This window comes from Falco peregrinus, chromosome 4 (assembly GCF_023634155.1).
Source record: "Falco peregrinus isolate bFalPer1 chromosome 4, bFalPer1.pri, whole genome shotgun sequence".
NCBI classification, from domain to species: domain Eukaryota; kingdom Metazoa; phylum Chordata; class Aves; order Falconiformes; family Falconidae; genus Falco; species Falco peregrinus.
In genome coordinates, this window is record NC_073724.1 from 92,583,862 (window position 1) to 92,598,029 (window position 14,168).

The 14,168-nt window shown below is 44.0% G+C and overlaps 1 protein-coding gene across 2 annotated transcripts in view; it reads left to right on the top strand.

Annotated features, from left to right (window-relative positions):
• FAM124A (family with sequence similarity 124 member A) overlaps positions 1–14,168 on the top strand; it is a 54,180-nt gene that overhangs the window by 1,418 nt on the left and 38,594 nt on the right. The window contains exon 1 of one of the 2 annotated variants that reach the window (XM_055803092.1): positions 8,589–8,715. The exons of the other annotated variant lie outside the window; for it this stretch is intronic. Within the exon in view, the coding sequence (XP_055659067.1) occupies positions 8,657–8,715 (59 nt within the window). The 5' untranslated portion in view covers positions 8,589–8,656. Of the gene's footprint in view, positions 1–8,588; positions 8,716–14,168 lie in introns of those variants that run through there. 2 annotated transcript variants of the gene reach the window in all.

Here is a 14,168-nt window from a genome sequence, read left to right on the forward strand (position 1 = left end):
AAATTTGCATCATGAGATAAATCAGGGAAGTACCATTAGAAGTTTGCCCTGTCCTTACGCTTTTCTGAAACATCTGCTTTTGGCTACTGGATGAGACAGATACAGGGCTAGATGGATCTTGGATACAACCTAGTACAACTATTCTTATAAATAGTTGTCTCCAATAAAAGAAGACTGCAGAGCAGCCAGGGAATCCAGGAGGCACTGCTGTTCGAAGGGAAGGCACTCACACGCTCCAGTGATGGGCAGCCATCCAAAATGCTAAGGTAGATGGGTGGTAATAAACTCCGGAGATAAGCAGATGGCTCCCAAGCTACAGAATGAGTTTACAACAACAAGTACTAATGGTCTTAAGCTATTTTATGAACTTCTTGCAAAATGCCAGAGCCGGCTATTACATGTCTGAGCTTCTTAAACATCAAAGCTATTTTTTTAAAGTTGATTTATACAAGCCAAAAGAGGTTATGTAATTTTCAGTTAAAACTTGCAGACCACAGAAACAGTATCCAAATTTTTTTCCTAACAATCCTTCCTGGCTAATGGATTTTCGGGCCAAGTTTCTGCCCTTCATCCTTTTATGTAGCCCAGCGATAGTTCTGCAACTTTTTCAGTGCGGTATGAGAACAGCAGCTGAAGTTACATTGCATCTGGGCTGCTGCAGCACTGTCCCCTGCCCTGGAGAAGCCATGCGCTGCCAGCCATGCTGTTCTGTCCCACCCTGTTGTCTTGCTGCTGCCATTTGTGCAAGCAGAAGGTGAGTCTCTCCAGGAAAATAATTTGGTTGGAGACAAACCACTTCTTTCTTTTGCTGGGCTGGTTTTCAGTCAGACCAGCTCTTTCAAATTCTCCAGGCAGTGTGGAGATGAGGACATGGACATGCACGGTCAGGGACAGGAGAGGAGGTCAGGGTTTGCAGCCTCACTTTAGCCGAGTGTTTGCTGCTAAGGAGCTCTGCTGCTAGCAAAAGAATGAGACACCTTGGTTCTGCAGGTCATCGGATGATGCAGTTTGCAGGTTTAGTTGAGACCTTTAATTTGATCCATAAGCTCTCAGAAAGGGCCACCCTGGTACAGATGGATCAACCAGAAAACTGACATGCTTTACATTCTTTCAGTGATTTGCCTGCTGTGAGAGGACATTAAAGAACTGCCCGGCCCATACGCTGGGGTACAGTGTTTCTCCTCCTTTGAAGTCCCAGTGATGTTCTTCCTGTGGTTCCTGTATAAGGCTCTGCTTTCATTCCTTGCCAGTTTTTAATAGAAGTGCACATTTATATCAAGTACGATTTCTCTCGCACCTGCCTCTCCCCATGCTGATACCAGCACTGATGCCTCTGAAGCAAAACACTCTTGACTCACAATTCACTGGCAGTCATTCCCTCCTAGCATTCTCAGCACAGGTAGAGACATCGTACATACAAGGTTGCTCCCAACGTGACAGAAGGGATATTTTAACATTTGTCTCACCATATCAGTGAAAGGAGTAGTTGTAGCCTCAATCTAACGAGGGAGGGGGAAGGAAGGCTGTACAAAGCCACCGGACACAGGAGCCCCTACAGCGGCCAGAGTAAATGGGACTTTAACAACTCCCTCTACACCAGTAAATCTACTCTTGTTTACAGATCTCAGAAGTGGAAACAGAATCAAATATCTTCTAGCAAAAATTATTTAATTTTTATTTCTGTGATCTACTTCACTATGTTTACCATGGCTTAGATTATGCATAGAACAGGCATTCCTGCTGTTCGCTTGATAAAACAGTTGCTAAAATTCACAACTACTGGATGAAGAGGTTTAATAAAACCATTTAAACCTAATAGGACTACCTGACTGTCAATCTTACGATTAAAAATTTATATCACAGGTAATTCAAAACTGGATTTTTTAAAATGTGGTAGAACAATTAAGAAATAGAATCTCCCTTGGAGATCCAACAGTGCTTTAAATGTAGCTGCTTTCCAGAGTAAAATGTTTTACTGTCACAACCAGCTGCAAAGGAGAAAAAAACCCCTGAAGACCATTTTCCCCTTCAGAAGAGTCTACATGTGAAAGCTGCTATAATATTTACTGCTGCTGCCACAGGGATTTAATCCTTCCTCTTTGAACGCCAGTGGGTACAGGACTGGTCCTTGAAAATAACGTTTCCTCTGCCTTGTAAAGCACACTATTTTATGAAAAACTTTATTTAATAGGAGTTGCCACGGTTACCAGCATAGGAGTGCTTTTGTGAATGCGATGATCGCTCACCGAGTATATGTGAATGGCTTAGGATGCTCACCAGAAGCCAGAACTGTCTCACTGACCTCGTAAAAGTGACACCAAGTCCATTGCCCGCTTTCCCGGTAAACTTTTCACACACGTGGCACCACATGACACCTGCTGGCACTCTTTTAAACGTGACAACTGAAACATTTCCCCTGTGCTTTAATGGATGTGTTCCAATACACTCTTAACATTTCCATCAAGGGAGAAATCAAGCAAACACTTGAGCATCACCTAACACACATTCTGTCTCAAGCCTTGCCTCCCCAACTCAGCAAGTCCACAGAAGAAGATTACATTCTCCATCCATCAGCCAGCAGAGATCAGAGTAGCCTCTGGCCAAGCAGTCCAAGAGTACCTGGAAATACGTGCACATCTGTAGGTCTATATTCAGCCACTGAGATCTTGAAAGCACCTCTCCAGTCCCAGATGGAGGCCCAGGTGGCCTTGTTTGGCTTGTGCTCATGCACTCTCTCTTACAGGACACCAAAGGAGATGTGCAGTGTAATACCAGTCGCTGGTGACCAGAAAAAGGGGAATTCACCTGCATGACCTCTACATCTCTTCAAACATCTGTGGCACGTAGCCCTTGTACACCAGGCTTTCTACATTCAGGGCTGTCCAAACTGGTGCTAAGCTCTTCTAGGTTTCCTCACACCAGTGAGGCCTGGGTCAAGGTTTGGAGCAAAGGCTCATCTCTTATACATTACCTAGGATGTCAGTACTTATCAGTCCACTCAGAGCCTGGAGGCTGACGCATTATTGCTTGGCACAGAGCCACTGCCCCAAGGTCCAAGCCTGGATTGCTGATCCTGGCACCTACAGGCAGCAAAGCCACTGATTACATCCATTGAAAAGGTCTGGCTGAACAGGATCATTTGCAATGTGAGGGCAAGATTAATTCCTTAAAGTCCATGATAGTCATCTCGGCTTCCCCTGAAAAAGACTTTCCACTGCCCAACTTAGTCAGTCCTCCAACCAGATGCTTGCACAGAGGTGGGGTGCAGCTCTGCTCCCCCTTGTACTCCCATTGAGCTCTGGGCTTCAGGATGATACAGAAAGGGACTCCAAATACTCAGCTTTTTATAGCAGTTGTTACTGAGTGCTAGAAGTTTTCAATAAAAAATTTAATATACTAGAATTCAAGTAAAAAAAAGAGCAATTTGCTTATAAAATACATATTTGCTGCATTGTACCATGAACTTTTGTAGGAGTGTGCGTGCTAGGGTTTTCAAATGAAACTTAAAAGAGTGGGACCTGGGAACCAAAATCCCTTAAACTCCACTGAAAACCCTGGCCTCAGTGCTTTGAAGAAACAGCTTTTTATTGCATAGTTGTATTTTACCTCAAAATTATAGAATTTTAGAAGGTTGGGTGTCTGGCTTGAGACCTACCACAAATGAAACTGACCTCACTGTAACCCTTAAGAATCCCAACAACCCGACAGTCTATGTGAGAAACTGCCACAAATATTTTGGCAACATTTACCAGTCTGAAAGTCAGCCTTTTAGGGCTGACCTAGCATGAAGACTGAACCACATGCCAAGCCGTAACTTTCCACCTCCTTCCAAAACTGCAATTGCCTCCATTGTTTTTAAATCTGCAATCCAGTGTCTTAAGTCCAGTAGTGAATGTTAATAGTCTTGACCTGCAGAGTGCTAATTTCCACCGGGACCACTAAAGGAGAAAACCTTTTCTATAAATGCCAGATCCTGTAAACTGAGAAGTCCATCACTGCAACACCTAGACTGGGATGGAAAGTGCCAGGAATAGGATCCAGAACCCCTTATTAGGGGCGAGATTCTGCCTTTAAAGTCAGGTAGCAGAGAATGGAGACAGCACAATTATAGTCCATTTTGAAAAGTTTTAATTGGGAACGACAAATCCCATCCTTAAGCATCTTTGTCACTTCTTCATCTACACTACTGAACCCTCTGCTAAGCTAGGTTCTTGGTCTGTCTCTCAAAAACTAGGAGGACTCTAATTTACAGTATAATGCCAGAAGGAACTGCAGTGGCATCTGTCCCCTTTTCTTTGGGAATTGCACAGAAAAAGGGAGAGATCCAAAATGCTGCATGGAAAGAACAGAATCAAGTGCTTTTTTTCCCCAGCAGAGCACCCTTATCACCAGAATTTCAGTTACATGAAAAGGGACACATTTTTCTCCTCTCTCTCTACCTGACAGTGAAGTTCTGCCACTGTGTAGAAAGAAAGATAGGGGAGAAGCTAGAAATATCCGATAAGTGATACCGGAATCGGTAGGACAGTCACATGGAGCAATGAACAAAAGAGCCACTTCTTTTCACTCACTTCTCTTTGGGCTGCAAAACCAGACGCACGCTCTTCCGCTTGCGTTCCATCCTCCCGGCTGGTGCACGAAAGATGATATCCCAGCAGGCAGAACTCGGGGGGCAGAAAAGAGATTGAAATTTGAATCCAGGTGTGGATTCATTAGGGAAATTGATGCTTTTGCTTCCTCTTCTGTTTTAGTACACGTATGATCTGATGTAGTTTATCTTTCAGCTTTCTACTCTGCCTTTCTTCAGCTCAAGGCTGCAGCTACCGCTCTCCTGCACCGTGTTCTCAGTTACTAGGACCATTATGTGAGGGATGAGGAGGAGGTTCTGCTGCCTGCATTTGCTTCTGTGAGGGCAGAGGTTGTAGCAGCTGGAGGCTGTAGTTAGGTGATGCCTCACTTTGCTGATACAAGCTAGAACAGTGAACCTTGTACAATCTGGACATACAGCACCAGGTACATTGAAAGTTTCCTTTGGAAGGTAGACACATTCTCTTTAGTCATTGTGTAGGATTTATCATGATAACAGATTTGAACAGAGCCATAAAAATTGGCTTTACATCCTCTTTTAAGTACCTTAAGTTCTAATTTAGATCTGGCCCTAGGCAACTAGAGGCAAGAGAAATTTCTGCAGAACTAGCATTAATTTCATGTCTTTGGTGTTTGGTTTTGACAAGAGTGCTTTACCTTTTTAGCATCTTTGAAGATGTCTCCTGATACTTTTGTATCTGAGTTTTTGTGACCACTCCTATTAAATGTTCTGTAATGAAAGGACTGAAATTTGAGGAAACTTAACCTAGGAATATTTTCACTATTATCCTCATCTTTAAACTGATATCACAGCCTCATAAGTACAAGAAAATAATTGAAACTTAACTTCTCTTTTCAATGAAACCTACAGAGGAGCCAATGTGAAGCACGGGTTACAGAGAAAACCTAAGTAAAGGCCAGGACTTAACACCTCATTCATTAAGATCTCTGAAATGCTTGGAATTTAATAAAGAGGAGTCTCCTTTCCACCATAATTATGTGAAAGACCATATTAAAACAGAGTTAAATGAGGCAAATATATAAATAAGAGCCTAGAGTTTGTGGTAGCTTTACTTACTATCTTAATTATATATTTCCTTCAAATGTTTCTTTTTTCCCTCCCTCAGACAGATGGAATAAATTAATCTTAAATGCGGCATAAAATCTATTCCAGATCCTCTCATATGCCAGTGCTTAAACATAACTAACTAGAATAATAAAAGTCAGAGATGGAAAAGATCTATTAGCTGACCACCTAAAACTGTACGTACAGAAATGTATCAATTTAACTAAACCTATTTCTAAATAGTTAAGGAGGTTTGGTTACATCTTAAATCAGTTCAACAGTGGCTAGAGTCAATTTATTTCACTTTGAAATCACACTTAAAAGCAAATAGAAGTGACCTGCGTTTAAGCACAACTGCAGTAACTAAATAAATGCATGTGTGTAGACTAAGAATCAGAGAGACAGCAAGGTCTGGTAACACAGACTGCTGATACCTCCTCTGGGGGGCTCAGGGTCCTCCATGGCTGTGGCTGTCAATGGAGAATAAATATTTACCCAAAACAGAGGCCCAAGCTGGGAATAAGGACATACTGAATCATTGTCTCAGATTTGCCTCTCTCTAGCCTTGGGCAAATCTCTTAATGACACACCATGTCTGAAAGCACATTAATGCCTCTTACCTGAGGAAGACGATTCAAATATTAGCAGCAGAGAACCAGCTCATGCCACGGTTCCTTTCACAGCCAGGCTCAGCATTTTGGTTCCAGTCCTAAAAGAAATGGTATGCATTTCATTTTGTGAGTAAATGGTTTGGATGGCAGTTTACCAGTTACAAAGGATAGAAGAGTTTGTTTCTGTACGTTCTGAACTGCTGTGTAGGTGTCTGTATAGGACTGTTCCGTTCTATAGAGTACTTTTTATAGCATTTCATCTAAACTAGCTTTTAGTAATTTGCTGGGGGAAAGATGGAAGAAGGATTGGTATTAAAGGGGTTTATTCGATACCTAAAGCCTTAGATTTGTGAGAATGTCTATGTGAAATCTTCAACATAAACTGAAAAATCTGCTTTCAAAATGACACGCATGCAAACCTAGCTAGATATTCAAAACAGATTAAATACCAGCTTTCCTATCCAATGATTTTTTTTTCCCAATTCTTGATGAATAGTGAAGTCTGCAAATTTCTTCTGAAGATCGTTGGAGACACACAGTGGACTGACCTGTGATGCTGAGCAGCTGCAGGACTGCATGCAAGCCCGGTGTCTTTCCATGGTAGAGCAGCAGGAATTCACTGGTTTCACAATAAGCATTTCTGTGTTTGGTGCCTGCTCGATGTTCCTACAGTATGCTAATGCCACCCTGACAGCTCCTCCCAAGGTGTTCTCTCCTTTCTTTTGATTTCACAGCAGTCCTGCCTACATCCAGCTTATTTTAGAGAACCAGAGCCATATACTATTGGAGACAACAGTGGCATGAGCTACACCCAGCATAAGCCTCTTAAACAACGTTAGACGTTACTATGAATTCGTGCTGCTATACACAGCTGTACTACTGTCTGGCAAGCATGGGTATCCTGAAATGAAGGACGTCAATGCCATGCAATGTAGACTACCTAAAAAAGTGTTGGTGGCAAGCTAAACCAGTTTAGCAGTTTTTATGCCAGTGTAAGATTGTCTTGTGCAGTATATTTTTATGGTTTTCTCTATTTTATGTCTCAAATGTTGAGATTTTCTCTATTTTTCTTCTTTCTTGTAAGGCACAGATAATGAAAGAAAATATAAAAAAAAAAAAAACCCAAACAAACCACAACCTTTTTTTTTCACTTCTGATCACTTTCTACAGGTGGCCATCTCCTGCAGCTGATAGTAGTTGGTAGTTGGTAGAGATTTTTGAAGAGAAAATTCCAATTCATCAAAGATCACATTTGCCATAAAATATTAATGGAAGAGGTTCCCCAGTTCTGTGGTAGATTTATTTTTTTAAATTGTCCCACAGTACCTAGATTGTAGGGAACAGAGAACACATTGCAGTTTTGTGCCTGAACCAGATCCAGAAGAGACAGAGAGCTGGTCTGCCAGCTCAGAGGCACAAGCTAACAACATATCAGTGCTGCCCTCTCCTCTTGTAACCCACCACAGCCTGAATGACCAAGTGGATAAAGGAAAGACTGACTTTTATCTTTTATTTTTTAGCAAAGTGAGATCTCGGTTCAGACTTATGTGAGCGAATATCTGTATTTATGTAGGCAATGGAGAGGTGTTCACCTCCAAATCCAAACCAGTCAGACACGCCTGCCACGTGCAACGTACAGGAGCTAGCCCACAACTTTTCCCTGCACTCTCATCTTACTGAACACGACTGCCCCGCTACCAGTAGGTTTCCCTACATCAGCATTTCTTCACAGGCAGCATTCAAAATGCTCTTTTTGCATCACATCGGTTTTTGTCATCGTTACAGAAATTCTCAGGGGGCTGGGAAACCATACCCTACCCGCTTCTGTGTGCAGTTTCAAAATAATCGTGTTCGGTGTAATGAGCAAGTGCCAAGCAGCGCTAAGGGAGACCACAGGGCTGTAATAGCGGATACTCCAAAGCCAGGTGGAGAGTGAGGATGTCCCTCCAGCAGGCTCTCCTAACGTTCACTGGATATGGGGCACCGCACCTTCCAGCCCTTCTTCCTGCTGGAAACCCAAAAGTGATACACTGAAGGTGCCGAAGTAGTTTCTAAGACAGGAGCCCCCCACCACGGCGGCCCGCCGGCGAGCGCGGAGGAAAGGTGTCCCCTGCGGGCCGGGGGTAGCCGGAGGGGGCCGGCGGCCCCTGCCCCTCCCAGCGGGCTGCCCCGGCGCGGGGCGGCGGGAGAGGGGAAGGGGGGCCCGGCGCCCGCCACGGTGGGGGGGGGGGAGGCCGGGCGGGGGAGCGGCTCCGAGCCCCGGGCAGGCGGGCCGGGGCGGGCCGGGCGGCAGCCGCTGCCTGTCGCACACGGCGGAGCGGCAGCGGCAGAGGCAGGTCGCGGCAGCCGCCGCTCCCCCGCGGGAGGGCGGCCGTGGAGCCCCGCCGCCGCCATGGAGAAGCCGCCCGGCGGCGAGGACGACTGCGTGGACTCGGGAGCCGAGACGGGCGGGTGAGTGGCGGGGGGCCCTTACCGCCCCCCCGGGCCGCGCCGGCGCTGGGGGCGAAGCCGCCCCCGGGCCCCAGGGGCTGCACTTGTTGCCGGCGGCCGCCGCCGAGCGCGTCCCGGCAGCGGCGGGGCTGGGGCTGGGGCGGCTCCGTGCCCTGGGCAGAGCCTGCCTGCGGCTGCCGGCCCTGCACCCTGGGGAGCCCCCCGCTCGGCACCCCGCTCAGCGCCGGGTGCCCCTTCCCCCTCCCGCCGGGCTGGGGGCCCGGGCGGGCGCGAGCGGCGGCACCGCGCTCGGAGCGCCCCGCCGCCTTTACCTGCTCCTCCGGGCTGAGCGGGGGAAGGCTCCCCATCATCCTCCTCCGCCGTGCGGGGAGGAAGATACTAAGAGACCCTGGCCGGGGGCTGTAAGTTTGAGCTCCGAAGCACGTTGTGCTGCCTCAGCGGTGGGGCCCAGCGCGGGGCTGGACGGGCTGTAGACAACATTAGTCAGGGCTTGGTGCCGCATCATCCCTGTATCCCAGGATAACTTGTGTCCAGGATGGTCTGGAAGCATGCCCAGCTACCTGTACTGTCCCTGTGGCAGTGACACCGGTGGACAGCACCAGGCAGGTGGAGCTGGCTCCTTGGACTGTCAGAGAGCCACCCGCAAAAGCAGGTTAGATTTTTAGGCACCCTGAAATGGGTCGCTGTTGGCACGGTGCTGGCAGGGCTGACCTGGGAAGTGCCATAAAGTTTGCTAGTAGTTGTCCAGCTTGTGTCATACCAAAGTCAAGGAGAATGACTTTATTTTCTGACTTCATAACCCCACTGCGAGGCATGGACTGTGTTCATTAGTTGAATGGATGACTTCTCTTCAGATCATGGAGCTGCAGGGATGATCCATGGGATCCCCCATTCAGCTCCCACCTTCAGCCCCTCTCTGCGGGAAAGAGAGTGAAGTGTTTTCCAGCCCAGCCTACACGTTGCTGCTGTGGCATCTTGTTGGGAACGACAGGGAGCCTTTGCTCCTTCTCTGGCTCCAGAAGGGCAAAAGGAGGTTGCCCACTCCTGTAAACACTCTTCTTTCCTAGGTCTTCATTCTCCTCCCTCCTGCTTTCCCAATTGTTTTCCTCCCAGCTCCTTGTCTGGTGTATCTCCTTTGGTCTCTAGTCTGACTGTGGCAAAATTGTAATGCTAATTCTTCTTTGCAAAGTGGTATCAGGGCCACAGCACCAAAACTGAAGTAGCATTATTAGAAATTTTAAAAGAGATGGAAATGGAATATGGTAGTCTTTTTCATGCATCCAGATATTAATTAAAATTACTTTTTTTATCTCTTCTGTGGTCTGAGAAGTTAAGGACATTTTCCATCACTTTGTATTGTGGGCACACCTCACGATTAAAGTTTGAAAATATTTGATGTGACATGAGCTTGAAGGAAAAAAATCCAGGCCTCCTTTCCAGATATTGGGAAAACAGGGTTTTAGTCTTCTTTGGGGAACGTAGATAAAAGGAAAACAAAATAACCAGTGGATTCACGACCAGTTCAAAGCTCAAAAACTCCTTGTCAAGTCACTCTTAATTTGCTGTGTTTATCTAGAATAGAAAAAGGGGTTTCCTTGGGAGGGACACTTGGAAGGATTTGACCCCAACTGGTGACATTAGCCTTTGGACCTCAGTGACCAGCATGACAGCTGCCTGTGTCCAGTGTCAATGAGGTGCCAAAGCTGATGATTTTATGAAGCATCCCTGTCCCAGACTTGACACTGGAGTGCGTAGGTTAGTGGGAGAGTCTGTCTGAGGAATCTGAACAATGACATATGGCAATTAATAACTACAGTGCTTTGCACCGAAGTTTATTTTGAAAAGCAATGGGTCTCTGCATTTCAATTATTATTTTTAGTTCTGTTTAGCAGCTATTTTAGTCTGATAAACACGTTGCGTATGTCTCTTTCACAATGTTTATATTTCAGCTTTCTCACCAAACCAACTGTTCACAGCACTTGCTTTTCCCTCTTACAAGAAGATCTGCTTTTTGCTTTGTCTTGTAGTCTCATCATAGCTAAACTGAGCTGTTTTCTCGATTCTCCGATTACTCAACAGTAAATAAAGAAGAAAAAAAAAGTAACTGTTTTGAAGTTCAACTGTCATCCTCTGAAAGCATGGAGACAACTGTAAGAGTAATTCAGTTACAGTTTTACACCAAGTGGTTCCTTTTCTGTTACACAGGGAGCAATAGTGGATAGTGACTGTGGTAAATCCAAGCGCTGCAAGCCTTTGACATCTTGATGATCGTATGTAATGATGTGTGAGCTCTTATATGGAGCCTGTACCGCTGAAGCTGCTTGTAGCAGCTACCTAATCAAATACATACAGTACTCGATGGGGCATATGTTCCTTAAGGTTTTGCTGCAGCTTCCAGCTACAAAAGCAGGCAAAATTCTGTGCTACAGGCAAGATCAGTTACAGTTTGAAGACTTAATTTTCCTAATCTGTTGGAAAATATGTTACTCTCTCTGTATTTGCCTCAGTAAATAGGGTTGGCAAAGAGGCTGCTAAACAAAAACAGTGTATTTCAAGCTCCTGAATCCAATCAGAATGGATTGAGCTGGTGTTGTCAAGTTCCTAAATAAAGGGAGCAGAACATATAAGCCAATTAATTTATACTATTTATTAATGAGATTTGAAATAGTTTGACCATCCTTGGTCTGAGAGACTTTCCCTGTACAAATTGTATCTTCTCAGGAAACGTATTTTTGGGCTTATCAGTAAATAAAAAACTTATTTCATCTGCTGCTGAAACCTTTTAGCCCAGAAGTATGGGAGACAGAGAGCTTTCTCTGGTAATAATTTTAGTAGTGGATTTGTGCTATAAAACCTGAGATTTTAGGAAGAAGAAAATGATCTTTCTTTGGTCTTTGATAAGAAAGCAAACAGAGGGAAAAACAAGAGGTGGAAAGATATTGAAGGGAGGACAAATAGGTATGTTTAAAGAACTGTAGACAAATTGTAAAGAAAGCAAAAAAATAGAGAATTTAATACTAAGTTACTTAAAATGAGTTGTAGAAATGTTCATTTTCAAGTTTTATTGGTTTTACAAGCCATGCAAATGCTTGCTATTTCACTATCCTTACTCTGAATAGCAAAGCAAAGATTTTTGGGGCTAAAACACCCAAAAAGACAAACTAAGACAATTTTAGAAGTTTTTAGGCATTTAATTTTTAAGCAATGAGACAGATTATTGCTGCCACTGATGTTAAGGGCAAAACATCAGCTGAATTCATTGTATTCAGGACTGATATCCCAAGTGACGCATGACAAATGTGGAAAACAGGTAGTTTCTCAGACCTAAAGTCTTGAATTTTTTATTCCTAAACTTTTTTTTTGATCATTGTAGCTGTGTTCAAGGATTACTGCTATGCTGTCTCCTATCTATCAAGCATATATGCCTTAACTGAGCATAACACTTCAGTGAGACAGCTGGCATTAGTGAATATTTCTATATATGTGACAACTCCCAGCAGAACTTCACTTGTTCCCTTAGACAGCTGTAAGAGCCCACGTCTTCAAGGGTTCACACCTTCATCGTTAGCTTACTAATAGCACCAAAGTTTGCCTAAACCCTTAGTTTTCTCCTTCCTCACTTAAAAGTCATGTAAAGTTTTGAAGAGTTATAACTTTTAACTTCAATTATTTGAATTTGCAAATTTTCCACTTATATATTTCAAATAATTTATTAGTATTTTAAGAGAAAGTGGGGAGACATTATCAAACTACAAGGGGTTTTTTTACCATATAAGTTTAAAATCTAAATATTGATGATGTAAACTGAATTAATTAGTAGTTAACTGCTGAGTGTTTGATGAATTTTAGGTAGAAGGAAAATTATAGTGTTTCTTTGGTAGCAGGCAACTGTGAAGGAACAGTTCAACGATATATAGAGAAATCCATTGTAAAACAGAAAAAGAAAAGATATTTGAAGCTTAGGACACTGTACCATACAGCAGCTATTTTTACCGTACTTTTAGAAAAATCCATTACTGTCTTGTTTGTTATTATTCAGGGGGGTTGTTTCCCCCTTTACATTTTCTCTGGTGATGCTGTCCCTCAAATTAATTTTTCAGAAGTTATGTTAATTTTTTGACTGTGCTATACTTGTTTGTTGGTTTTCCTTGTGGCTCTCACTAGCTGCATGTGTGATCCTGGCCAAAACACAAATTATTTGAGCCTCTGTTAAGTAATTTGTTAAGCAGATAAAACCCCCCTTTCTCTACTTGCTGCAGTTCTGTAAAATGTGTGAGATTCCTAAGCAGAAAATACAGTTGTTAACAAGAGACAAGGCAGCCCATAAAAAAGACGGTGTACCCCACTTAAAGGTAAAAGTTTTAGGAATATCATAATTCATGTGTGTCCTCGGTTGGATGGGTTGCCTAAATTATCGAATGAATAGCTAAATGGTTTGTTGTGGTGAGAAGTTGCTTTCATGTCACACGTTTCTGGCTTAAAGGGATTCAACACTTATGACTGTGTCATTTGTATGGTTGTTCTTCAATATGACATGTCAGCCTCTTGTCACATATTTCATCGATCTATGAGAAACTCTCAGGAATACATATCACTCACTGCTGCTGAAACCTATTTTAAGGCCTATTTTTACCTTGGGGGTTCTTTTTTTTTTTTTTTTTTCTGGGACTTTCACTTCCTATATATCCATCATTCCAGATGTGTCAAGGTAGAGAGCTTGTCTCTGATTTGACATTCAGATAACATAAAGTTGAGCTATTTGTCACCAACTGGGGTTGAGGCACCATTTGTAACCAGATTTACTTGGTGTTTGTTGTTGAACTTCAGGGTTTGGTGGAACTTCAGGGTAGGCAGGCCTGCCGGCACATGGCACTGGGACTAGGCACTGAAAGCAAGATTGAAACAGACTTTAAATCACATTCCAGTGGCCAGGAGGTCTGTGCTGACACCTGTGACAACTAGGTCCCAGCAGGCAGTGAGGGTCACCTCAGCTAACTGTGTGAAGGTTAGACATTTGGTATAAATTAGCTTCTCCTGTTGTTAGTTGAGAGCGCCATGCCCTCAGGAGGGTGATTAACTCGCTGGCTTTGGATGGGTAGGTACATGCCACCTGAGTCCTGATGCATCCCTCCGGGGAGTGCTTTGAGAGTGAGTAGTGAGCGGGATGTGCAGGCAGGTGTGCTCACTACAGCCCTGTGGTCCTGCTTCAACAGGTGCTTTTTGGAAGATTACAAACAACCTTTCATCCTTATACAATAATGATGATGGTGATATCTCTCCCATGGGGCCTCAAACACTACTGTTGGCAATAAGGTCCTGAGTGTAGTAGTTATCAAGGTGCGTGATGGGGATCCATCATCTGACTCCATTGCTCCACTAGAAATCCAGAGCAAGGCATTTTGAGACAAGTGGCACTGAGTTATTCCGCTGCAGTCATCTTGACTACACAAATA